At 50.8% G+C, this 26,260-nt stretch overlaps 1 protein-coding gene and 2 long non-coding RNA genes across 10 annotated transcripts; 2 read left to right on the top strand and 1 right to left on the bottom strand.

Annotated features, from left to right (window-relative positions):
* The first annotated feature begins 6,347 nt into the window (after nucleotides 1-6,347).
* LOC148002767 (uncharacterized) lies at nucleotides 6,348-8,968 on the top strand. Its single transcript, XR_015631445.1, has 2 exons — nucleotides 6,348-7,054; nucleotides 7,284-8,968. It is a non-coding gene; the product is annotated as an uncharacterized LOC148002767 (long non-coding RNA).
* On the bottom strand, nucleotides 8,781-25,866 carry Tfap4 (transcription factor AP-4). 7 transcript variants are annotated; one of them, XM_087572785.1, is made up of 8 exons: nucleotides 25,754-25,866; nucleotides 16,891-17,078; nucleotides 15,258-15,423; nucleotides 15,068-15,166; nucleotides 14,537-14,707; nucleotides 13,680-13,820; nucleotides 12,095-12,250; nucleotides 8,782-9,896 (listed from the first exon to the last, which is right to left on the bottom strand). In XM_087572785.1, the coding sequence occupies exons 3-8, from the start codon at nucleotides 15,330-15,332 to the stop codon at nucleotides 9,702-9,704; spliced, it is 837 nt and encodes a 278-aa protein (XP_087428911.1). In that variant the 5' UTR covers nucleotides 15,333-15,423; nucleotides 16,891-17,078; nucleotides 25,754-25,866; the 3' UTR covers nucleotides 8,782-9,701.
* Nucleotides 9,666-14,024, top strand: LOC120095030 (uncharacterized). Of its 2 annotated transcripts, XR_015631444.1 has the most exons (3): nucleotides 9,666-10,100; nucleotides 10,183-10,312; nucleotides 13,498-14,024. It is a non-coding gene; the product is annotated as an uncharacterized LOC120095030 (long non-coding RNA). The 2 variants fall into 2 exon arrangements; XR_015631443.1 differs by lacking the exon at nucleotides 10,183-10,312 and having other exon boundaries at nucleotides 9,858-9,988.
* Nucleotides 25,867-26,260: the final 394 nt, after the last annotated feature.

Here is a 26,260-nt window from a genome sequence, read left to right as displayed (position 1 = left end):
AATGAAAGGGGCCCCAACAAATCAACCCTGAATTTTGAGGACCTGACAGTTCATTTCCATTGACAAAAGAAGCATTAGTTTGTTCTGTGTGGTTCAAGAGTAGAGCCAGGGGGTTGGGGATTTAGCTCAGTGGTAGAGCGCTTGCCTAGGAAGCGCAAGGCCCTGGGTTCGGTCCCCAGCTCCAAAAAAAAGAACAAAAAAAAAAAAAGAGTAGAGCCAGGTTTAATGGTGAGGATCATAGAAGACATGTGAGTTCAATGTTTAGATTTAATGTGCCCAAGAGAACAAGTTTGCTAAATGCAAGCACTCTGCACTGGCATGGGCCTGGCCTTGGCAGACCATTGGGGGAGGGGCACAACACATATGGCTTCCTTCTCTCCTTTCCCAAGAGTCTTAATCCAGGGAAACCTTTGGGCACACGCCTTCTGAGAGACTGCTATGCTCTAAATATAGGTAATGTCCCCCAAAAGTCCTGTGTAGAAGGATTCATCCCCAAGATGCCAATATTGGGAATTTCTGTGGACTTAGAAGTAGAGCCTAGGGCAGGTCCTGAGATCACAAGGAGTGTGCTTTAAAGAAAAGATGGTGGGACCCTGACTGTCCTCTTCTCTTCTTCTCAATTGGAGACATGAACACTCATTCCAGTATGTTTCCACCATGACAAGCTACCCTCACCAGATACCCATGGACCATAAATTTCCAGAACCATAAGCCAAAACAAACCTTTCTTTACCTCTGAGGTAGTTTGCATGTGATGTCTCTTATAGTCTCTGGTATTTGAATACTTGGTCCCAGTTGGTGGCACTGTTTGAGAAGGATGAAGAAGTGTGGCCTTGAAGAATCAGGCAATGGTAGCCAGCTTGGAGGTTTAAAAGTCACATGCTGGGGTTGGGGATTTAGCTCAGTGGTAGAGCGCTTGCCTAGGAAGCGCAAGGCCCTGGGTTCAGTCCCCAGCTCTGGAAAAAAAAAAAAGTCACATGCCATTCCCAGTTCAATCTCTTTTTCTGAGCTTATTATGGTTCAAGATGTAAGCTCTCAGCCTCTGCTCCAGCCACCTCACCTGCTGCCTGTTGCTATGCTTCCCCACCAGGATGAACTCTCATCCTTCTGTGCCATGGTCATGGTATGTTATCACAGCAATAGAAAAGTAACAAAGGCAGTTCCTTCAGTAACCAGTGTCAGGTTTTGCTATACTATGGGTAGCTGATGAATACAGAACCCTAACTCTAACCATCCTCCTGAGCTCAGGCCTGGATGGTCTACTTTATGAGCTACCATGTCCAGCACCACCCACAATCTTTTTCTTGGGCTCATGTATGGTGGTCGGTGATCCTACACACATCGGGTTGGTGAGTGGTGAGAAGTTAATCTGGCAAGTGATAGCCTTGGACAAAGGCTGGTTATGACAATAGGGTCGAGTCACAGCAGTATAGGCTTTTGGGAAGCTGAGGACTAAGGAAATTAAACTTTTACAAACACGCGGCCTCGGTTCCCTCAACAAGGGTTTCCTTCTCTGCCCCCCTTTTTTTCTCTTCACTTTCACACAGCTGCTCTTCCTAAAGTGGTCTCGTGATGAAACTGCCACTTTGCTAATGGTGAAAATGCCTAGAACGGGGATTGAAGATGCACACAAGATAGCAGGTAGAACCTGTCTCCTTGGTTGTTAAATGAGTTAGGAACTTTACAGAATTGCTATTTTAAAAAAACAAAAACAAAAACAAAAAACACTTTGAGATCTCAGGTAGTCCAGGCTGCTCTAAACTCATTGTGTACCTGGGGCTAGCCTTAAACTCCCGATTCTACTGAGTCTATCTCCCAAGGGTTGCCGTTACAAGCATGTGTCATACCAAGCCTCCCTGCTGTCTGTCTGTAACTGAAACGGTCTTGTCATGTTGCCTAGGCTGATCAAGATTCTCTTGCTTTGGCTTCCCAAGTACTGAGATTAGCCATGTAACACCACACTGGCTCCTTTCATTTAATTTTAACCCACATACTTGTTAAGAGCACAGGTCATGCTGGGCAGGGTAGTGGTGCACACCTAAAGCTCTCAGGAGTTTGGGGACAGCCTGTACTACAGAGTGAGTTCCAAGACAGCCAGGGCTACACAGAGAAATCCCGTATCAAACCCTACCCCACCCCACCCCACCCAAAAGAAAAAAGAATATGGGTCATGACTGCGGCACACTAACTTAACACCTAGGGTGAAGAACAGTGGTGGCAGAAGCAGGGTGTGGAGACAATGTGAAAGGCCACACGGCCCAGCAAGCTGAGGGCCGGAATGTTATGGTTCCTGCCACAGTGTCTGTAGCTTGGTCTATCCTGGGCAGCTGACTTGGTAGGCTCTGAGGCTCAAACATTCCTCAAGGACCCAGGAAACTGTCAGACCTTAACTTAGGCAGCATTTGACTTTGCATCTGTTCCACATTCCAAGGGTGGGGGGATGCCAGGGGCATGGGGTGAGGGTGGGGGAATAGGGTCTCAAGTATCCCGGGCTAGTCTCAAACGATGTTGTCATGAGTAGCCTTTGACTCCTGGTCCTCCCATCTCCACACCCACATCCTGAGAGTGTAAGTGGAAGCCACCCTGCCCAGTTTTGGCATCTTTTACTACGCCATGGCACAAGTGTGGAGGACAGTGAACAACTTTGGTGAGTCAGTTCTCTCCTTTCACCATGAGTCCTGAGGACTGAACTGAGGTCATCAGGCTTCGTGTAACACTTTTACCCACTAAGCTACCTCATCCAAACTTGGGGATTTTTTTTTTAAGAGTCTCTCATTGAGTATGGTGGAGTACACCTGTAATCCTGGCACTCAAGAGACAGGTGAATCTCTGTGAGTTCAAGACCAGCCTGGTGAGCTCCAGAATAGTTAGGAAGACAGAGTGATCCTGTCACGGGGTTGGGGGTGGGAGTTAGGGGGGAGCATCTGTCTCATACTGTATCTCAGCCCCGCTTAAAACCTTACTATGTAGTCCAAGTTGCCTCAAACTTATTCTAGCAATATTCCTGCCCCAGTCTCCTGAATACTGAGAGTACAAGTGTGAGCTACAACTAAGAGCTACTAAGTAAGAGCTACTACTAGCACTTACTAAAAGGACAATCCTATCGGTCTTGGTAACTACAGATCATCAATCTTAGAAGACATCAAATTCAGCTGGAGAGATGGCTCAGCAGTTAAGCGCACTGACTGCTCTTCCAGAGGTCCTGAGTTCAATTCCCAGCAACCACATGGTGGCTCACAACCATCTGTAATGGGATCTGATGCCCTCTTCTGGTGTGTCTGAAGACAGCTACAATGTACTTACATATAATAAATAAATCTTTTTTTTTTAAAAAGTCAAATTCCCACCCAAGATGGGTACTCCTTCCACAGAACCTCTGACACACTCACGCAGTCTACTGGAATACCCTTTGTGGGTACTTAGAATCAGCCAGCAACTCATCTTCCCACCTGCCATCTCGGTATCTTACAGAAAAAGCACTGGGCCATTCCCTTGGTGGCAATGAGTCCACCTACCCATCTAGCCTCAATGGCATCTCCTTTTCTTACAACAGAACAGCACATTTTCGTCAACTCTGTGTGCATCCCCAATTTTCAGAGCAGTGTATTCAGCTCTCACAGAGCAGAAGTTAACAGGAGAAATTTGTTGAGGGCAACCTCTGTTCTTTGAAGAAAAGCACCACAAACGTCCCCAAACACTTGCATGCTGTCTGCTTAATCCTGAGAGTGTTCACCCAGATAGGCTGCTCCCTGGAGTTATCCTTGATTTGGGCCGCCTAATTCAGGAAATGGTGCAGCTGTCAGCTCTGGTTCCTTTTTCAAAATCAGGGGTGCGAGGCAAGGAAAGCCATTTGAGGAGTTCATTCCTTTGCACAGTTGCCAGATTTAATGCCAGTTTTGCCTGCAGCCCCCAGCCCCACCCTCTTCTCTTGGTTGGCACATGTTCTTGTCAATCAACAAAGGAAACTTGCAACTCGGCAGGGCGACAAACAGAAGGGATGAGGCAGAAATGGAGTCTGGCCCCCACCCCACCCAGGATTAAAGGACAAGGCAGACAAACAGAACTCCATGTGAAAAAGACGAATGTCACACATTCATCGGCACTGAGGAAAGCAGAGAGAGACAGGTTGGAGGTGGGGGATAGTGGGGTGGAGCCAGGACCAACATTTGATACTAAGGACAGCATGGTCAGATGGCTGGCTCCATCTGAGAGGCTGCTTGGTGATCTCCATGTGCTCTGCGTACTGGCTTGGGGCCAATGGGTCACTGCTGAAGAGACCAAGGGCATGGCAAGGCCCCCTCCTCTACCACCAGATGACTCTTCAAACATCTTATGCAGCTGAGGCATTACCCTCTTATTCTGCCCAAACCACAGCACACACAGGGGCACATACTATGTGTCAAACTATGCCATGAACATAGTTGCTGATAATTCATAAAATGTAAGAAGAATGCAGCAAGCAGCAGAAGAGAGACAGGAAGAAACACAAAAGGGAAGTCTAGGAGGAAAAAAAAAAAACCAATATATTTAAGACCTAACACATGCATAACTTAACCACATGCCCAATTCAGTGTCCTTAAACTAAGAACAGACCACATGCTCAGAAGAAATGAAATTACTTCTGCTACTGAGACTCAGCAAGAATTTTCTGGAGAGGCATCTAAAGGCAACAAGGTATAATGCGTTGGTCCTTGACAACATTCTTAAAGCAAAGAGAAGTGGGAAAGTATTGCTCCTAACAGAGATCAAAATAGGGCCAAGAGGGAACCAGGGACCAAGAATAACTAGCCCCGATTTCAAGGACACAACCACCAAGGAGGTCGTCAACCAAGCACAAGACAAACACGAGTTGTCACCTACTCGTGGGTAAGATGGAAAACGGACCCAATCCATCCTGTAAAAATGAACTTACAAGCTATAGATTAGAAACAATCTAGAGGTCCATCTCTAGGTAAATGGAAAAATAAATTATGGAACAGTCACACAGAGCACTAACAAACCAGCGCTGGCAGGCAGGTAGGTACATGGCCAGTCTGGCTGCGTGTTGTTGGTGGGACCTTGAAGTCCACACTTGTCCTTAGCCAGGACAGGCTAAGAAACAGTAGGAGAGGCACACAGCTGGCCGTTAGTTGCAGCTGCACCTCAGTAACCTTGCCGGCCATAGAAGGTATTTTGAAAAAAGTCTAGAATTGTGAACATGGTGGAGTTATTTAAAGACACCAGGGTGTGCTTTTTGGAGTTGCTGGGACATTTAGCCCTGACTGTTCAAAGACCCACTTTCCCGGGTTTGTGGAGCAAGCCTAGACTCTGAAAGCCAAGGGTATGTAGGTAGCAGCATATGAGTGTTAGGTAAGTCTTTGTGACCAAAAAGTTGTGATCAAACCCACAAAACTGGATGCAAAACCTTGGCTGATACCACTGGGGCCTTTGGGAAGACAGATTCATCACTAACTGATTCTTTGGTTCCCGTCTTTGGGAATCGCTGGCTCACCAGATTTTCTGTGGTGATACAAGATAGCAAAAAGCTGGATGACACAAGCCTAGCCTGCAGTCCGGCCCTGAACATCTCGCAACTTAGAGGCCGTGGTCTGATGAAAGCTTCTGACCTTCCTGCCGGCCCCTATTCACCCCTGCACCAAGAAACCCAGCACTGCCTCAGCTGGGACCTCAGCCGGAACCTTGACCATATTTCTGCAATAAACCGTCTGGTTCATGAAAAAGAAATTAACACACTGCTGATGTATACGCAAGATGTAATGGGACACCCCTGTGATCCCAACGCACAGAGGGGGATCAGGAAGTCAAGGTTATCCTCAGTCACATGGGGAGTTGAAGGACGGCCTGAAATTCGTGTGAATGACTCTGTCTCTAAAAACTTAAACTAAATTAAATAGGACACTGGAAAATGGCTCAGCAATTAAATGTCTCCGCTCTTCCAGAGGACCAGAGTTTGGCTGCCAGCAATCTTGTTAGATTTCTAACTCTCGCTCATGGGGATCTGATTCTCCCTTCTGCCTCTTCAGGTACTTCACTCATGTACACAGACACACACAATTACTTTTTTTTTTTTTTTTACTTTTATTATATTAGGGCTAGTAAAACATCTCAGTGGTAAAGACTGCTGGCAAGTCTGATGACCTGAGTTCTATCCCCCACAAGAAGGATAGAACTGGGGGTTCGGGATTTAGCTCAGTGGTAGAGCGCTTGCCTAGCAAGCACGAGGCCCTGGGTTCGGTCCCCAGCTCAAAAAAAAAAAGAATAAAGTGCAAACTTCGGGCGGCGGCGTCCCATAGCGCGTCGGCTTGGAGCTCACGGAACAATGAAGGAGCCTAAGGTATCCATCCCCTGAGGTGACAATGTTCCAGGCATAATTAAGTGTAGTACGTAAATGTCACCTATTTCTCTGTTGTTTTACGGCATCCTCTGGAACATTTTAAAGTCGCACATGTAAAGACATCCCAGCACGACCATCCGACCAACTGAAAGTGGCCTCGAACCGCCGGACACCGGTTTTAACTCCGCAGCCTGTTGGCCAGAAGCGCCAGCGAGCGGAACTCCACTAGACGCCCTGGAGTGTGCGCGCGGAGAGGGCGTGGCTAAACCCGGAAGGGGCGGGAACGCGCCAAGGGCTTCCACAGCCTTCTCAAGAGACCGCCTACCACTGCTGGGCGCCGGCGCTTTTCCAGAGGAATATTTTCCTTGGCTCCGCCCCAAGCCCCGCCTCTGGCCTATGGGACTAGAGCAGAACGTAAGGAGGCAGAGCCTCGGTCCCTCCAGAAACAGACATCCTAGGCCCATAGCGCTCTCTGTTGATGCTCTAGGAAGTTGCATGTATCCAGTCCTGTCGACCACCTCACACCTAAGAGAAAATTAGGCATGCTACCTAAAGACACCATACTCGAATGGCTACATATTTGCAAATGTATAGTATTTTGCAAAACAACAACTATGAGAGATAGACCAGGGAAACAACAGAGACTGGGGGAACACTGAGGAGATACTAATTCCCATCCTGATGGTGGCTTCTCAATAAAATAAAAAAGCACAATCAAGTGTGAGTTTCAATTACTGCGATAAAACTTTTGTGCGGTTTTGTTTGGTTGGTTGGTTAGTTTGGGAGTGTTTTGTTTTGTTTTGTTGGTTTGGGAGGATTTTCTGTTTGTTTGTTTGCTTGTTTTCTGATAGGATCTCACTGTGTAGCCTGCCCAACCTTGAAATCACTACCTCAAACCACCTGCCTCCTGAGAGCTGGAATTTAGGTGTTTTTTTTTTCTTTTTTCTAGCATGCCATGGTATACATGTGGAGGTCAGAGGACAACTCTCAGGAGTCTATTCTCTCCTTCGACCATGTGAGTCCTTGGATCAAACCCAGGTAGGCTTGGTATCAGGCACCGACCGACCGTCATCTTCCCTTCTGCCAGCCCCCATTTGGAATTCTAACATGAGCTCGGTGGCTGTGTGGGACTGGGAGGATGAGTCATGAAGAGCTTTAGGAGAAGGGGCCCCTTTGGAAGTTGCGGAGATATTTTTTAATCGGATGAGTTCATCAACATTGTGAATGATTGGGTCCATTCATAAAATGACAAATTGTAGGCCTTGTAGATATATAATGTTTAAAATTTTTTCCACCTTTCTGCTGAGTAAGTTCATGAGCAGGCACACACTGGAGATGGAAACTGGCTTTTCTGCCGACCTTCGTCCCATACAGACTAAGCAGGAATGAGACCTGGGCCATAAAGTGATCTCTAGTCTCGAGAAGACTAAGAAACATGATGGAGACTCTCCTCCTTGAACTACCATTACGTACAATTCCCAGGAAAGGAAACAGGTTCAGAGGAAGTGAGTGTACATGGAGCTGAGCCCTGGCTGGCCACGGCCAGAGTCGGGGCATGCGCACTTACACAGCATTTCATGGCGACAGAAAACATGGGCTTCCTCACAGGGTGTGAGACTCCTCCTCGAGACCCAGCATGAGTAACTGTCTTACAGCCCGCTCCCACGGAGCTATTCTGTGTGCCAGACCACAGCATAACAAAGCCAGGCTTCCTATGGTCTGACAGTGTTTGCTGAAATCTGCTTACCTTCCCAACCTCCATTAGGAACAAGGGTTGAGTTCACATAAGCGCTTTCCTGGAGTCTGTTTTTATCTGAACCTGTGCTGCTTAACTGCTGGGCACTGCTCTAAAGCCGGGTCTAAGTTAACTCTGCTGTGTGTGGGCTAAGAGCCACATAAAACAAGTAGAGGAGAGACTTGAGGGAAACAGCCATCCTCAACCGTCTGCTCTGTAAGGAACCCCCAATAAGGTCAGTTACTCATAACTGCCATGGGTCGTTCTTTAGGTTGTGGGTACCATCCAACAGTTTTGGAAACAGGAAACAGCTCACAAATTCCTAGGGGGATTTGGAACCTGGGGGAAGAGGGGCACAGGACTACACACAGGAAGTGGCTTATCAGTTCTCCCACAGCCTGTGAGCATCTGTGTTCTTTCCCTAGGAGTTAGAAAATGTGGCGTGCTTGTTCCTTCCTTCCCTTGGTGGTTTCGAACAGAAGTTGGCGGCATTCCCTTCGGTCCTGGCACACGTGCTGTTGAACCTCCCAGGGAAGCCCATGGTCTGTGAGGATCCCGACCTCCTCACTGCAACTTCACACACAGTTCAGGGGTACCACTGTGTGCACACAGTCCTCTCTGGATTAGGAAGTCCAAAAACCACCCCTTAGTCTAGGCCAATCAGCCCAGGCCAGGATCCCAGAACAGTACATCCTCAATAAAAAACAGCAGCTAAAAAACAAAGTACAAATTTTATTTTGTTTCTTTACAAAGGCACAATGGCCTCTTGGTATTTTGTTCCCTACCCCCATTTTCTTAACAAAATATAATAGCTTCTCCTTGGACACAAAGACCTCAAAATTGTAAAAAAAGAAAGAAAAAAAGAAAATTTAAAATTAAAAAAAAAAAAAAATACAAAACCAAAACCAAAATAAAACCAACAACAAACAAAACAAAAAGAGAGACAAAGACATTTTTGGGATCAATGACAGGAACCCTGCAGGGGAAGGTGGAAGGTGGAGGCAGAGAGTGGCCAATTCTGTTGCTGAGGTGGGGAGGGGGAGGGGACAATGGCAGCAGCAAACCCCAACCGAGAAGCAATGTTGATCCCGGATTCCCGGGTCCCCCTGTTCCCGGGTCCGGATCCCCAGAAAGCCCCAACCCAGCCTGACCCCCAACCCATGTAAGTGCTTAAAAGAGAAAAAGACAACCCAATAGAGGGAAGAGGTGGAGACAGACGGCCTCGGGCTGGCTCTGGGGAGGAAGCAAAAAACTTGGGGTTTTGTTTGATTTTCCCTGTTCTTAAAAACACGTTTAAATGGAAGGAAAAAACAAAAACAAAACAAAAACAAAAAATAAAAAAGCTTTTTGGCGAGAGAGGCCAGGCACCTCAGTGTCAGCTTCCTCGGCCCCAGGGCCGAGGCCCAGCCCTGGAGCCCCATGCTCCCACGCGTGCTATGCACCACCACAACCCCGGGACCTGGGCTCCGGTGGCTTCGATCAAAGGTCGACTTACAGTATTGAAAAGGAGGTCATAAAAGAGACCCAAATGACATCATAATTTTGTAAAAATTCCTCATTCACCCATGTTTCTCCCTGTTGTTGCCCCGGCCCCCTCTAACCCCCAGAAGGGAGAGGAGGGCTGGGGGGTGGTCAGGGAAGCTCCCCGTCCCCCAAAGGCTCCTCCCGGCTCTGGTCCATGGCGTCGCTGTCCGAGGCCTCGGAGTCCGAGGCGGTATCAGAGGTGTGGGCCTCCGGGCAGCTGCGGACAGACTTCACGATAACTGCTCGCCTCTGTTCCTCTTCCAGCTCCTGTCTGTCCTGGGTGCCCTCAATGTGCTGGATGGCCTGCACAGAAAGGAGGTTGAGCTACCGAGACTAGGCCAGCTGCTTTCTGCCCAGAACAGTCCAGAAATAAACTAAGCCAAGCAAAGCAGGGGGTGAGTTTAGAAAGAGAAGACCCTTCTGTTAAGATAAAAGGCCTGGCTTGGAAAAGACCAAAGCCCTGGACGAACACGTGGCTCATAGGTTGTGACCTCTACTAACTTAAAGGTTATTTGCTGTATTTTCCAGTTTGCTGGGCATCTATGAAATGACAGTTCTGGGAGCTGATCTTTTTTTTTTTCCTTCCTAGCTCAAGGGATTGGGTCCAGTCCCCAGCACTCAGTAAGGGCAACCATAGTAGCCGTGAACCCGGTAAGGGCTGGTGAGATAGAGTCAAAAAGATCCCTCAGGCTCATTAGCCAACCAGCCCATCCTAATTGGTGAGCAAAAGGTTCAAGGGTTCCTGACTCTTGGTTCTTTGATCCCCAGCCCCACTTTCTTAGCAAAATATGGTAACTTCTCCTTGGATACAAGGATCTCAAAATTATAAAAAACATACAGAAACTAAAACGAACAACAAATAGAGAGAGAGAGAGACAAAGACATTTTGGGGGTCAATGATGTGAACCTTCATAATGAGAACATTATGATGGGAACATCTTGTGTGTGTGTGTGTGTGTGTGTGTGTGTGTGTGTGTGTGTGTGTGTCTGTGGTGTGTGTGGTGTGTGGTTTGTGTGTGTGTGTGTGTGGTTTGTGTGTGTGTGTGTGTGCAGTGTGTGGTGTGTGGTGTGGTGTGTGTGTGGTGTGTGTGGTGTGTGTGTGTGTGTGGTGTGTGTGTGTGGTGTGTGTGTGTGTGTGGTTTGTGTGTGTGTGTGTGTGCAGTGTGTGGTGTGTGGTGTGGTGTGTGTGTGTGTGTGTGTGGTGTGTGTGGTGTGTGTGTGTGTGTGGTGTGTGTGTGTGTGTGGTGTGTGTGGTGTGTGTGCAGTGTGTGGTGTGGTGTGTGTGTGTGTGTGTGTGGTGTGTGTGGTGTGTGTGTGTGTGGTGTGTGTGTGTGTGTGTGTGGTGTGTGGTGTGGTGTGTATGTGTGTGTGTGGTGTGTGGTGTGTGTGTGTGTGTGGTGTGTGTGTGTGGTGTGTGTGTGTGTGTGGTGTGTGTGGTGTGTGTGTGTGTGGTGTGTGTGTGTATATGTGTGGTGTGTGTGTGTGTGGTGTGTGGTGTGGTGTGTGGTGTGTGTGTGTGTGGTGTGTGTGTGGTGTGTGGTGTGGTGTGTGTGTGTGTGGTGTGTGGTGTGGTGTGTATGTGTGTGTGTGGTGTGTGTGTGTGTGTGTGTGGTGTGTGTGTGTGTGTGTGGTGTGTGTGTATATGTGTGGTGTGTGTGTGTGGTGTGTGGTGTGGTGTGTGTGTGTGTGGTGTGTGTGTGGTGTGTGGTGTGGTGTGTGTGTGTGTGGTGTGTGTGTGTATGTGTGTGTGGTGTGTGTGTGTGTGTGGTGTGTGTGTATATGTGTGGTGTGTGTGTGTGGTGTGTGGTGTGGTGTGTGTGTGTGTGTGTGTGTGGTGTGTGGTGTGGTGTGTATGTGTGTGTGTGGTGTGTGGTGTGGTGTGTGTGGTGTGGTGTGTGTGTGTGTGTATGTGTGTGTGATCATGAAGATAAGAGAAAGTTCTAGACCAGCTCACAAGCTGAGAACAAAGCTTCTCAGGGCTAGCAGCATGGTTCCGTGGGCAAAGACACTTGCCACCAGGTGTTATAAACCTGAGTTTAGGGCTGGAGAGATGGATCAGTGGTTAAGGGCACTGACTACTCTTCCAGAGGAGCCGAGTTCAAATCCCAGCAACCACATGGTGGCTCACAACCATCTGTAATGGGATCTGATGCCCTATTCTAGTCTGTGTCTGACAGCTACGGTGTACTTATAAATAATAAATAATTAAATCTTTAAAAAAAATAAATAAATAAACCTGAGTTTATAAGTCTTCTGACCCTTCGAGTCCAACACGGTAGAGAACTCATTCCGCCAAGCTGTCCTCTGCTCACCATACATTCCAAGGTGCAGGTAGACAGACACACACACACTAAATGCCATTTTTAAAAAGACCTCTCCAGGCACTCAGATCTCTTCTCCTCCTACACAAGCACCATCTTGCTCTTGGTCCACATCCTACTTCCTGGTCTCCAGGAAAAAACATGTCCTCCCACAAGCCACCCTTCCCTGAGCCCACATACCTGCACGATGGTGTCCAGATTTTGCCGGGATGTAGAGACAGAGTTGATGACTGAGGAAGGACCCATAGTGACAACATTGATGTGGTGGGAGGAAGGCGGGGCTGGTGCAGGCACAATCACGGTGGGGTGGTGGGTGGGGGCTGGAGGAGGCAGGAGCTGCAAGACAGAGGTCCTCAGTTTTCCCTACTAGTTCCGGCCCGCCAAACTTCCTTACTCACGGGGTATCTGCTAGTTCGGATTTTAAATGCCTCTCCCCGCACCAAGTCCATGTGATAATGGCTTGGTCTCCAGTGTGGCAGTGTTAGAAGACAGAAACCTTAAGAAGCCCAGCCTACAGTGAGTGTGGTGGTGCACGTCTGTAATCACAGTCGTCAGGAGGCCAAGCAGGATGAGGACAAGTTCAAGGCCCACGTGGGACACAAAGCAAGTCCCTCTCTTAAGACAAAAAAATAATATCGGAGTCTAGTGCTTTGCAGTGGAGCGCACGTCTTTAGTCCCAGCACTTGGGAGGCAGAGACAAACAGATCTCTGTGAGTTCGAGGCCAGCCTGGTCTACAGAGTGAGTTCCAGGACAGCCAGGATGCACAGAGAAACCCTATCTCAAAAAGAAGAAAAACCAAAAATAATAATAATAATTGTAATTATAATAATGGAGCCAGGTAGAAGTTCTCTAGGTAACTGGGCTGGCACATCCTCCAAGAGCACAGTAAGAGCCCGGCTTTTTGTCTTTTTCTCTCTTTAGTTTACAAGTCATGAGGTGAGTGGTTTTGTTCCTGCCATGATACACCACCTCACCACGGATCCAATCTGAAGCCTTCGAAATTCGAGCCAAATTCCCCTTTCCCTTTATGACTTGGCTCTATCTGGTGCTTGCTACAGTAATAAAAAGCTGGCGAGTAGAGAGGACCAACCAATCCACGACCCCACGGAACCCCTCGAACACTAGGAATGAGAGGAAGAGCAGCGAACAGCTTCCGTGCATCCTGACCCTCTGGCCCCTTTGCTTGCGGCTCAAGAAGCACTTTAGAACCTGATAAGTGACTGTTAATAGGCACTCTGGCTGGGCATAGTGGCACACACCTTTAGCCCTTGGAGACAGAAGCAGATAGATCTCTGTGAATTCAGGGGTAGCCTGGTCTAAATAGTGAGCTCCTGACTCAAGAAAAAAGCAAAAAAAACAAACAAGCAAACAGAAAACAGTACAGAGAGTGGGGCTGAGATGTAGCTCGGTGGCGGAACATTTGCCAGATATGCAAGCCAAAGAGAAAAAGGAGAGAAAGAGAAAAAAGAGAAAGAGGAGGAGGGCAGGAGGAGGAGCATAGTTCCTGGATTAAGACAAAGAAGGTTCAAATTCCTGCTCCAGAGCAGGTTAACCTGACCTTTCCCTATTTTATTTTCCACAGCAATAAAACAGCAAACAGCTGAAGCTTCAAAGGACTGCCGTGAGGATTCTACTCTACCTTCCGATCCTCCCAAAACACCTAAACGCGGCATGCCTGTTTGCACCTACGTAGTCTAAGGCCCGCCAATGGATTCTGAGATCCCTACCACAGCCCAGGGGGCCCCTCCTGGAGTCTCCTCTCACCTGGGTCCGCAGGTGCTGCTGTTCCCGCTCCAGCTTCTCCTGGTGCAGCAGCCGCACCTGCTCCTGCTGCTGTTGCAGCTGCACCTGCTGGGCAATCACCTTGAGTTTTTCCGGGTACATGTGGGCCTCCAGAGAGCGCACCTGCAGGTGGGACAGCACAGCACTGAGAGGTGGAGCAGGACTACACCTGCTCTACCACCTGCAAAGGCCGTTCACTGACACCACAGGGCAATGCTAAACCTAGAACCCTGGCAGAGTGCGCCCTCTTCAGGGCAGACAGAAGACAGTCCCCTCCTCACCTCTAAACTTTTGTCTCTACCGTTTCCAATACAAAGAAACCCCCTTTCCCTTCTTGTCTGATTAGCTGGTTTCCTCACAGAAGCTATGAAGTGCACCCTAAGGAACCAGGTCAAACTGTTCCTGGTGCCAAACAACTCCAATGGAGTCTTATTTCAGCTGTATTTGTGTGTGTGTTTGTGTGTGTGTGTGTGTGTGTGTGTGTGTGTGTGTGTGTACACACGTGCGTGCCCACACATCTGCGTGCCCGTACATCTGAGTGTTCTGCCTGGAGGAATCCACACCATGTACACATCTGGTGCCTGTTTAAGTCAGAAGTGGAAGATGGCGTCAGATTCCCTGGAACTGGGGCTGTGCGTGGCTGTCTGCCACCATATGAGTGCTGAAAATTGAACTGAACTCGGATCCTCTGTAAGAACAAGTGTTCTTAGCCACTAAGCCACCTATCTCTCCAGCGCCTAGAACAGACACTCTTGTGAATACTTGAAGGGAGGAACAGACCACAGAATTCATCCTCTGCGCCTGGGCACCACACTGGCCAGCAGAGGGCGCTGCCTCACCTGCTCTTCCAGCATCATCCGCACGGAGCGCTCCTTGTCCAGTTGTTGCCGCAGCTCGATCATCTCTCTCCTAAGGTCCTCAGCTTTCTCATCCTCCCAGATGTCGGGTGAGCCAATGCCCTCGTCCTTGTCTTCTGCCCGCCGCCGCTTCGGGGATGAGCCACTCAGCTCCTGGGGAGGTTAGTGAGTAAGCTCATACAACCGTAACACATCCAGGGGTCACAGGGCTCTATGGAAAGCCCTCCAAAGCTACCCGATTCAGGTGGACTCACACTGGAGAACCCATTCTGCAAACCCACCATGTACCCAAATGCCAGGCACGGAAGAAAGGCCTTACTTTCTAGAACAGTCACCTGCTTCCTCCAGAGCCTGCTTCACTATACTTCACAGATGAAGAAACAGGCCCAGGCAGGAAGTAGGCAGGTTCCGCGGGTAAGATAAGACTGATAGCCGTCCCAAGATAATGAAATAGGTAATGGCTACACAGAAGAGGAAGGCAGGGTACTGCCGGGAGGATTCCCCATCCGGTACCTGGATAAAACGCTTGAGCTGCGTGTTCTGCTGCAGGAGTCTAGTCTTCTCCTGCTCAAGAGAGAAGATGTATTCTGCTGTCTGCTGGAGAATGGCTGCCTGAGGGTAAGAGGGAAAGAGTCGGACTGATGGTCCTCTCCCTGTGAGAGTGTGACACCTCCTCCGGGAAGCCCTCCCTGCTCCTGCCCACCTTGCTGAGCTTCTCTCCGTCTGTGTGGGGAATAAGGGTCTTGAGGGACTGGAAGCCCGCGTTGATACTCTGCATGCGCCTCCGCTCGTTGCTATTGGCAATTTCCCGTCGAATCCGCCTTTCCTGGTCCCTCTGGGTCTCAGGAGTCAGTGGAATGTTGGCTAGGCTGCCCGGGTGGGGGGAGAACAGGAGTGGATTCGAGATAAATATCCTCTGAAGTTTACCTCCAGAAGGCCACTGCCCTCACAGTGGATCACCAGAGGGCCCTAGATGTATAACCTGCATCCCTTCCTCGTTAGAGGCCTGGACTCTGGCAGATCCCCCCCAAGGAAGACATAGGCTGTGCCCTGGGATGCCCAGTGAACTGAAGCAGCTGTCTGTGGATGCTGTCTGCTCAGAACCCATGCCCTTCCCTGACTTCTTTCCTAGAGTTCTGTTCTCTAGAAGAGAGACTTGGCTGTGTCCAGGTATTAAGACACAGGGTTCACAGCTGGGCAGACCTCACCTGCCATCCTAATATCTCCCTAGTCAGGCTGGAAAGGTCCAGAAACCTACATGGCTAATCCCTGTGGTTCTAACACAAGAGGACCCCAGGCAGCAACCAGAGGCAGTTCTTGGGGCTCTTGGAAGGTCCTCGATGTGTCTACCTGGCCCACCGCTTTCAGTAGCTTGTATGTGGCAATACTGCCTCCTGCCTGCCCACCGCCATAGCTGTCTCCAGCCAGAAGCCTCCAGCCACCATCCACACCACCACTGTGAGTTAAGAGTTCGAAAAGGACAGGACAGGCAGCATTCACTCCACAGGTGGAACAATGGGTCCACCACCCCTCGAAACAGTTCTGTTTTATCCCGACCCACTCCACGGAGGTAGATGACTCCGTATAAGGAACTGATGCCCTCTCATGCTATGGACGACGTTAGCGCATGCTGCAGAAGCAGCAGCTAGGCAGTGGGGTGAGGGAGAAAGCAGCCAGCAGTGGAAGGGCCCAATGCCACTGCTCCCAAGGGGGTGGGCCTGTGTGTGGCCTGGAGGAGGTATGCCCCCCCCACCCTCCCCTGCAACTCCCCCTCTCCTCCATGGCCTGATGGCTTCCAGATGCTGAGCTCTCAGCAGAGGCCTCCAGCCCCACCCAAAGCCACAGCCCTGGCCTCTTCCTGAGGGGCCCTCCTAGGGTGACCTGTTCCAGGCTAGAGTCAAGGGAGCCTGGAACATACCCTGGACCTGGGAAAATAAAACAAAAAAGGCCTCTGACACCTCTGTCTCACTGATGTGGGAGTCTGAGGTCAAGGAGGTGGCAGGTCTAACTCTCTTGCCGAGAGCTGGCCCCAGCATCTGTCCCCAGGGTGGAAAAGGGGGCTTCAAGGCAGCCCAGGAGGGAAGCGCATCTGTAGCAGCTGGAGACAGCTGAAGCCTGTCCAGTCCTACACAACTTACCCCATCTGTCCTGCCTCAGCTCCCTAAAGGACCGAATCCCTGCCCCTTCCAGGGCCTCAGCTTCCTTTCCCAAAAGAAAGGACAGCCAGCTGGGAATGAGCTCCCTGTTGGCCGCTGCAGGAGGCAGGAGGCAAAGCATCCCCTTCCCGCTTCATCAAACCCTTCATTCAGGGCCCAAAGCCCAGGACCCCAGCTCACCCTCTTCCAGGGTACACATCCCTCACAGGACCTGGGGATGTGAGGAGTGGGATAGGGCCCAGGTCCCCCACTGGACAGATGAGGTCTCCCTTTTGTTAGAGCTTAGGAGAGAGGGAGGAGTCCAGTTCTCCTGCTTCAGGCCAGGATGCCTCTTTTCTCCCAGCCCCCCAAAGGGGAGTGATGGGCATCTGGAAGGAGACAGGGATTCAGAGCAGGACAGCTGGCCTGGAACACACCTCCTCAGGAGCCGGTGGGCCCTGTGAGACAGATGTGCTGCAGCAAGCAGTTAACGCCACAGGTTTAGGGACAAAATGAGACAGGAAGACATGATAGTACACACCTGTAGCTTCAGCACTGAGCAGACTGATGCTACATGAGTGAGAGTTTTGAGGCCAGCCTGGGCTACATAGGAAGACTCCGGTCTCAAAAACAAGTAAGAAAAAGATGAGGTGATGGGCATGGTGGCAACACGCCAGGAACACCGGCACTTGGGAGACAAGTTCAAGACCATCCTCAACCACATAGCAAGTTCAAAGTAAGCCTGAGCTCCATGCTACATAAGACCCTGTCTCAAAATTTAAAAAAAAGTGTGTGTGGGAAGGCTGAAGAGATAGTTAAACCATTAAGAGTCTTTCCAGTCCTTCTAGAGGACTTGAGTTCAGTGGCTCAAAACTACCTGTAACTACAACCTGAGGAAACCAACACCTTCTGGGCTCTGTAGGCACTCATACATATAAACAATATAAATATATATATATATATACATACATATATATTCATTCATACATATATACATAGAGAAAGAAAGAGAGAGAGGTAACAGAAAGCAAGTTTCCCAGTGATTATAACCCCTACCCCACCCTAGGTTTGTTGTGGGAGTTTCCCCTACAACACCAGTCTCTGAGCCCCTGCTTATGGTGCCCCAAAGGCTAAAACTGACCGAAGACTGGGTCTCAAGAGAAAGCCTTGTAACCACCCTTAGGCTACTTCAAGAGCTACCCTAGGGGTTGGGGATTTAGCTCAATGGTAGAGCGATTGCTTAGGAAGCGCAAGGCCCTGGGTTCGGAAAAAAAGAACCCAAAAAAAAAAAAAAAAAAAAAAAAAAAAGAGCTACCCTATCCAAAGTGCCTCAGAATACAGGAGTATATGTTTTAAAATAAACAGGCCTGAATCTGTAGCTCAGTTGATAGAGTGCTTGCCTAGAATGCTCAAAGTCCTAGAATCAATTCCCAGAACTACCATTATATTTAAAAGGGGGGGGGGGGGCGGGCGGAGAGATGGCTCAGCAGTTAAGAGCACTGACTGCTCTTCCAGAGGTCCTGAGTTCAAATCCCAGCAACCACATGGTGGCTCACAACCATCTGTAATGGGATCTGATGCTCTCTTCTGGTGTGTCTGAAGACAGCCACAGTGTATTCATATATATATATACATATATATATATATATATAATCTTTTTAAAAAAGGGGGGGGCTGGGCATGGTAGCAAATGCCTTTAATCACAACATAGGCAGAGGCTGGAGGATGAGTTCGAGAACAATCTGTACTACATAATAAGACCCTGTTGTTTGAAAGAACCAATAAATAGGTCTGGAGAGATGGCTTCCCAGCTAAGAACACTTGATTCCCAGGGAGTGGGGAGAGAAAGGGAGGCTGCTACAGTAAAAAGTGGCATTGGGACTCCAGAGTAGGGCAGAACAGGCTCTATACCATATCCCGTACACCAACTGTGAGACACCTTCCCCAGGGAGGGAGGGTCAGGCACCCTGGAGTTGCTGGACCAATTCTTTTTGTTGTTGCTGTTCTTGTTTAAGACAAAAGTTTCACTCTTCTAGCCCAGGTTGGCCTCAAGGCAGTCCTCCTGCCTCAGCCCTCCAAGTGCTGTGCAGACAGCCAGAGCAGGGTAGAGCCGGCTCCTACAATTTGACCCACCAATGGCTGTGCGCTCTATTAAGGCTCACACACAACCAAAGGCTGTACAACTAAGCAGGTGTGACTGAAAGCGCAGACCGATGGGTGGACTCACCCTCACGCCTGCAGGTCCCACTAGCTCAGCTATCCTTGAAAAGAAATGCAGCCCTGGAGCCAACGTCAGCTCTCTCCCCATTCCCCGGAAGATGCACTATCTGGGGAACCTCAGAGTCCCAGGTCTGAAAGGTTCTATCACAGAACTCCCAGATGGTAAACACCTTGAGTCTCAGAGAGCGAGCAGGCCTGATCCTTCCCAAACATTCCACCCAGCCTCTGTGCTTAAGAACCAGGTGCTAGTTAACATGGTCGCCCCTGGACCTAGTTGTCAGGACAGTCTCTGACCTCATAAAGCCGCAGCTCTGCCTGGGGACTCGGTTTGACTCAACTACTCATTCAAACAGCCTGGGAAGCTCCAGGCGACAGAACTAACACACTATATGCTGGTCCTGGTGGACTGCAGGTAAGCTAGTGTGTGCCCTAGCGGGTAGTGTGACTAACTGCGAATTACCCCTGGTGGAACGCTGATCCTGCCTGCTGACTAGCCTCACTGTCACCTCCAGGTGACATTACACTAGAGAAAGTAGATTTCCTTACATACATGCCTATAAATTCCAACTCACGGTAAGTAATCATATGAAAAAGCCCCACAAATAAATTGTGTGCCCTTTGGGACAGTTACAAAACAAAAAAAAAAAAAAAACAAAAAAAAAAACAAAAAAAAGAAAAAGCCCCACACCCTCAAAACTTCGGATTCCCCTAATGAACACTGCGGGAACGGACCTCCGGCATGGGGTGGCGCTAGTCTGTGATGACAGCCAGACTGCTGCTGACTGCCACTGCCTGGCTTCAGGAATACAGAACTGGGCCGATGGTAAAGAAACAGAACTAGGCCACCCAGCCTAAGAGCGGGGTCATCACTACCCCTACTGAAGGATGGCAGCCCTCCAGCCAGATGCCCGGGAGCAGGATGCAGGCTGGTTGTTCACATCTCCATCCCTGACTAGTACCGGATCCTCCTGCCCAGCTTAAGCCCAAAAGAGCCCCATCACCGTCCACTCATTTGCCTGGCCACGCCCTCTAACTGGCCACCACCAACTCTCTTTTCTCATGGCCCGAACCCACTTGGCATGCCTAAAACACCCAGCATTTGCAATCGAAGCAGGGGAAGGCCACATGGTATTTTCTCCCATACCCGGAGAAGGAGCGATAGAAGTTCAGCCCTCTTTCTCCTGTAGAGGCCACTCCCTCTACAGCCCTGGCAGGCCCTGATCACCTCTCCTTGAGACATCTCTTCCCCAGCAACTTCTGCCCATCACAGAAAGCCCGCGCAGGCGCAGACGCCCACACCTGCCCGGACACTCGCTAGCTATGGAAGCCGAGCGGCTGAAATCTCTCCATTTCGGCTCTCCTCGCTTCCACACAGAGGTTACACTGCCTTACACTGGGTCATGGTGAAGTTGGATGGAAGTCAGAGGAAGGCTGGGCGGTGTAAGAAGAGGAGGAAAGAATGGCCCACTTCCCCTGAAGTTTTCATCCAGCTATCTATCCAAGACAACCTCTAAGGGAACAGACCAACCCTTCATCATCACAAGTCGGTGACCTGCCGAGGACGGCGGCGGTCGGGACTTCACACAGTCTGTATCCTTAGCCAGCGTCAAGCTGACTCTTCATAAATACATGGCCAGAGACAACAAACATGCCAAAGTTCTTCTTCTTCTTTTTTTTTTTTTTCTTTTTTTCTTTTTTTCGGAGCTGGGGACCGAACCCAGGGCCTTGCACTTACTAGGCAAGGGCTCTACCACTGAGCTAAATCCCCAACTCTCATGCCAAAATTCTTAATACTCTCTAATGACACCTCTCTCCCTCTCTTCCTCTCTCCTTCTTTTAAGACAGGATCTCTCAGTGTAGCCCTGGTTGTCCTGGAACTTGCTATGTAAACCAGGCTTGCCTTGAGCTCTTAGAGATCCACCTGCAGGACACGGGGATAAATCAGATAATTCGGCTTGTTCACAGGGACCTGGACCTTATCTACTGAGCCATCTTGCCGGCCCTTAAAGGAACTTTTTATTAAAGAGTTTGTACGATACCCAGGATGACAGTACATGCTAGACCCTCCAGCAACTTGGTAGAAAGCAGCAGGATTGGGAGTTCGAGGTCATCTTAACTTACAAGTCAAGTTGGAGGCCAGCCTGGGCTAAATGAGAACCTATCTTTTTTGTGGGGGAGGGGTGCACTAAGGAGTTAGCTGAGCCACATAACCGTGGGGACCTGAATTCAGAGCTCCTGCATCCACACAAAAGCTGGGCACTGCGCATCTGCTACTTCAAAACTCAGGGGCTGGAGGGTGGGGGAGGGGGCGCAGAGATAGGTGGATCTGTGAAGCCGGCCAGCACAGATGCAACGGTGAGCTCCGGTTCAGTTCAAGACCTCTTCTGAAAATATGAGGCCTTGAGATCTAACATTCCCCCACCTTACTTGCTTAGGACTAGGTCTAAAGGTCTACAAACAAGGAGCAGACGCTGGCTGTGGAATTTTACCTCAGTAGGAAATGCTAAAGAGGAAAAAGGATCCCAAGTTTGAAGCCGGCCTGGGTCCCTCCATCTGAGCTGAAGAGATGGCGGAGAGCAGGCAGTTGAAAAGCTGAGAGAACTGACTTTTTCTACTCCAGAGGACCCAAGTTCAGTTCCCAGCACCCACACAGCAGCACACAACTACTCCAGGGGATCTGTTGCCCTCTTCTGGCCACTGAGGGCACATGTGTGGTAACGCAGATACGCATACAGGCAAAACACCCACGCGCATTTAAAAACCTGAGATTAAGAAAAATTAAATAAAAATATAAGCAAACAAATAAGGTGGAAGAATGTTAGGGATCAAGTTCAGGATAGATGGCTGAGGTGCTACCTAATGTATCAAAGGGGATGCTGGCCACCAGGCTCTCCCAACATCTCTCAGCACCTGTTACAGAGTCATGGCTGGCACACCCCACTTCCTACCCTAAACTCTTCCAGCCCAGGGACTAGAATGAGCTTCCCATCCCCCAACCTCTGATCCCTATTAGCTACTGTCCTCTTGGCATTCGGGTACCCAGGTACTCCCTCTCTTTGCTCTCTCTCTCCTCTCATGGCCCTGTTCAGTCTGGACCCTTCCAGATCCCTCCGGCTGCTTTCTTTCCATGTCTACAATAAACCTCCTCAACTGTACCTGGGAGCAACTGCGGAAGTCACCTATGCACATGCACATACATGCATGCACATGCACTTACAAGGATGGAAACTTCCATGCACCTGCTTTCCAGAGTCTTGTACTGCCTATAATATATATCTCCAAGTCTCACAGAACCATTAGGTCCAAAACTTCAAGCAAGACATCAGAGTGTGCCATTCTGCCGGGCTCTTTCTGGTTAGCCCGAGAGGCATAGGAGTCAGACAGAGAGGACCCAGCTAAGCAGGGAGGGGTGGAGCAAAGTCCAATAGCCTGAAACAAACCAGAGTCCATCCACCATAAGCTCCTGCCCAGCCCACACTCCAGCCACCACGGCCCTCCCAGCTGTAGCTCCAGCTGAAAATGAACACACCTAGAGGCCGTGTTCCTCCATACCCCGAGTACCACCAACTGTCTCCTAGCAAGACAGGCTGAGGACCTGTGTGCCGTAGGCAGGTTATGGTTCCTCAATCACTAGGTCTGACAACACCCAAGGGTATTGCCCTCCAGCAACACAGGTCTGGAGAAAGGAACAGAGTGAAGCCATTGAAGCGGGAGTACCAAAAGGCCCAGGGATAGCAAACTGAGGTTCCTACTGTCAAAGCCTATGCAGGATCGGGTCCAGAATGACCTCTCCAGAACATGAAGCAAATCAAGCCTCACTTCCCACTACCCAAGCCAGCTCAGAAGATCCAGCACAACAGCAAACTTAGGAGTCAAGTCCAACTGTACACTTGCTCTGACTGGTGCCTTTCTTAGCTTCTGTATCCATCTTTACAAAGAAACCAGAAAACAAATGAACTCATAGCAAGAGTCCAAGAGTTTTGTAGATTGCTGTTTTGTACCTGCTGGGCCCTCAGGTGGACCTTAGTGCCAGCGGAGGGAGGGGAAGGAGGATGGGGGATGGAGGGGGGGGTTGTTGCCAGCTGCTACATCTATCAACAGGCCCTAGGTATTGGCTCTCAACTTGAAAGTAAAGTGTGATCCCTGCCTGGGTTTTATACCTATGCAGCAACCTGCCCCACAGGCGTTGCTGTCTACCAACCAGCCGTGCCACTCAGCGGGCTCCTCCTCCTCCTTCAATCCCAGCCTTGCCTGGCTGGGGTGTCGGAGCACGTGGCCCCAGCCCTGGGGAGCCATTACGCTCCTAGAGTAGCGCGGCAGGCAGAAAAGGGATCGTCGGTTTCAAACTTAAGCGCGCTGGAGAAACCTCTCCTTGCGTGCACCACCACCATCCCCGCCCCGACCCAGCCGGCTCGTAGGGTTCAATGAACAGATACCACGGCCGGCAACAGTAATTCCAGACAGGACCATTTAACAAGGGTTTAGGGAGATTCGGCCACTGGTCGGTCGCGATTTAATAGAGGGGGGATCTGGGGCAACCTAAGTAGGTCCAAGTTCACTAAGGGGTGTCTCAAGAGAGCTTGCAGACCTCCGACCACCCACCCGGCCAGGAGATTCAACGCTTTGCGTTTATGACTGGGGTACAGACGTGGGACAGCAAAGTTTGCAGAGAACCACAGGCAACAGGGAGCAGACTTGAGCCTAGAAGCAACCTAAGATGCACTCTCCCCAAAAGGCCTCCCCACCTGGCTTGCTTAGCCCACCCAGTTGGCTACGACCAAGCTTTGTGCAAGTAAAGCGTGGCCCCGAAGCGCCTACAAGTCCCACAATGCAGCACCGACCCGGCATAGAAAACTACAGCTCCCGCGAGGCCGCGCGCAGAGGTCCGCCTACTCCAAGAGGGCTGCAGAGTCACGTCCAGGCCTCGCTAGTAAACAGCACCCGGGCGCGGGCGGCGAACGTGCGACTAGTGACTGCCAACGCGTGGGGAACCGCGACTTCCCTGCTCGAAGCATGGCGACTAAGGGTCCACGTACGCCTCGCAGCCTCAAGCGAGCACGCCCCCAACCCTGCTGCAGCTCTGTTCTCTGCAAACGTTCACACCACCCGGCTCCCCGCCCCCCCCAACCCCGCAGCCAGGAGCGACGGCATGGCAGCATTGTAGCTGTCCTCTCGCACGCCCCGGACCCCCCAAAAACCTCCTTAGAAGAGGGTTCCCAGAAAGCGCGAGGAAGCAAGGAAAAGGAAGGAAGCAAAAGCTGGCGGGGGGAGGAGGAAGCGTTGGGTGAAAGCCACCAGCAGCAAGCATGGCCGGGACTGCTGCAGCACCACGTGGGTCTGTTTGCAATTTACAAACGTCGCGACTCGCCCGCCTGCAGCGGACAAAAGTGGCCAGAGCCTCACGGGGTCTCCCCGTTCCAAGGGAAGAGAGTCCCTAGGCAGCGCAAGCAGGGCACATAAGACTGCGGCGGACCCGATGGCTAAGAAAGGCGAGCGAGGTCGGAGGCGCGAGCCATGCGTGCGCACACGCGCACCCGCCCGGGCGGGCTGGCCGGGGGCTGCAATGGGAAGGGGTTGGGGGGGAGGAGCAGTACACACCTACAGAGCCCTCCTATCACTTCTTTCTCTGTTTTCCTGAAATGTTGCAAAGAGGGCACCTTCTGAGTGGGCACCATGAAATACTCCATAGCGATAGGCCCCCCTTCTGTGCACGAGCCAGGTCTCGCGGTCAGCCGGAGAATGCAAGATGGAAATCCGAATCAAAGGGCAGCGCCGGACGGAGGTGCAGAATCGGCCGGTCCCAGATGCTGGCGGCAGCAGCAGCGGCGAGGGGAGGGAGGCGGGCGGGAGGGGCGGGAGGGAGGTCTCTCCAGCCTGCCTCCCCGGGCGTGTGTATGTGTGTGTGTGTTTGCAGCTGATCAGATGTCTGTTTCAAGGCGGGAAACAGCTGGTGAAAACTCAGCACTCCCCCGGCCTCCTTCCGCGGAGTAAGGAATTGCATGTAAACAAAGGACTATTTGCAGCGCCCCCCCCAGGGCGACTGGATGCTGGGGCGAGAAGGGCGCAGGCTCCTTGGGACCGACTGCAACATGGGTCTGCAGACTTAACCCCGGGATCAGGGGTCCCTGGTCGACAGCTGGCTGTGGGGGGACACGATGTGAATGGAGTGAACAGAGGCCCAGCTACATGCGCCACTATGGGGTGATGAGGTCCATCAGCTGACAGGTTGGCAAGCGTAGCTAAAAAGGAAAAAAAAAAAAAAAAAAAAAAAAGGCCAGCCACTGCGCGGGATCCCAGCCTGTGCAGTCCAGGGTCCGGTGAGGACTGCCCAGTGCGGGGTCTTTGCGCACCGCTGCCCAGGAGGACGCGCGCTGGGCGGGGCTGCAGCAGCAAAGGGAAGGCTCTCTTGGGTGTGTGCTTCAGGCTTTTGCATTTTCATGATTGCCACTGCAAGCAGCGGAGCCACTCTGGCGCGCTCCCTTTCGAGCCGACCCGGGCCCCCTGGAAACTTGCGTCATAGCCACCGCTTCCCACAAGTAACTTGGGGCTGACTCTGACCACCCGCCAGCCTCCTCCCTCCATTTCTGCCCAGGTGGCTGCCCCGCCCGGACTCTAGCTGGAGCCAGGAAATTAGAGTGCGAAGGGTACAAATGGCACACAGGCAGGTGCGCAGGACACCTCGAATGTTGGAGCTGCTATAGGAAGAGAGAGCAAGTGGGAAGGAAGGGAAAGGCGGAGGCAAGCCAGAACAGCAGCGGCCCCTGGGGCAGGCTGCCAGCGCGGCCCGAATATCCATTAGAGGTCTGGTGGTGGCTGCCAGGTCCTGTCCTGCCTCTTTCACTACCTTATTTTCCGGATTCGCGCGCAGCGGGCTGCAGCTTCTCATTCATGGGGAAGGCGAGTTGGAACTTGCTCCACCGCCAGAGGGCGCTCTCTACAATGGGGGAGTCGTGGTCTGGGGCGAGGGAGGGGACATTTTAGGGGTGAGCTTCCGTCCTCTGCCACGCCTCCACCTTCCGGTCCCGGCCCTCCCCAGACTCCTGGAGGGCTTGGCCCCAGGCTCAGGAAGCCCACGCCTGCCTTGGAATGTCCTCACTCCAGCTCAGCTCCTTTCCCTGCGCCATCAGTCGCCTTCCAAGGCTCCACCCAAATCGCGCCTCTTAGTTGAAATACTTCTATTAATAACAATTGTTAGGTATTATTAGAAAACATTGTTTGATACTACCAACATCCAGAGCATGGCTAGTTAGTTTTGCGCTCATATTGGTCAATCTTCAGATCAACCTGATAAGCAATTTCTCTAATCTTAGATCCCAGATCAGTTAGCACCTAATTCTCAGGGAGACTTGAA

Source organism: Rattus norvegicus, chromosome 10 (assembly GCF_021556685.1).
Source record: "Rattus norvegicus strain SHRSP/BbbUtx chromosome 10, alternate assembly SHRSP_T2T, whole genome shotgun sequence".
Classification (NCBI taxonomy): domain Eukaryota; kingdom Metazoa; phylum Chordata; class Mammalia; order Rodentia; family Muridae; genus Rattus; species Rattus norvegicus.
This window is presented reverse-complemented; position numbering and strand designations above follow the sequence as displayed.

Excerpts from the sequence above, each read along its gene's own strand:
- Tfap4 (XM_087572785.1), bottom strand. The coding sequence starts at position 15,332 with ATGCAGAGTATCAACGCGGGCTTCCAGTCCCTCAAGACCCTTATTCCC. Across the intron at positions 14,708-15,067 it reads AGCTCAAGCGTTTTATCCAG|GAGCTGAGTGGCTCATCCCC; the intron begins GTACCGGATGGG and ends TAACCTCCCCAG. Across the intron at positions 12,251-13,679 it reads AGCAGCACCTGCGGACCCAG|CTCCTGCCTCCTCCAGCCCC; the intron begins GTGAGAGGAGAC and ends TCTGTCTTGCAG.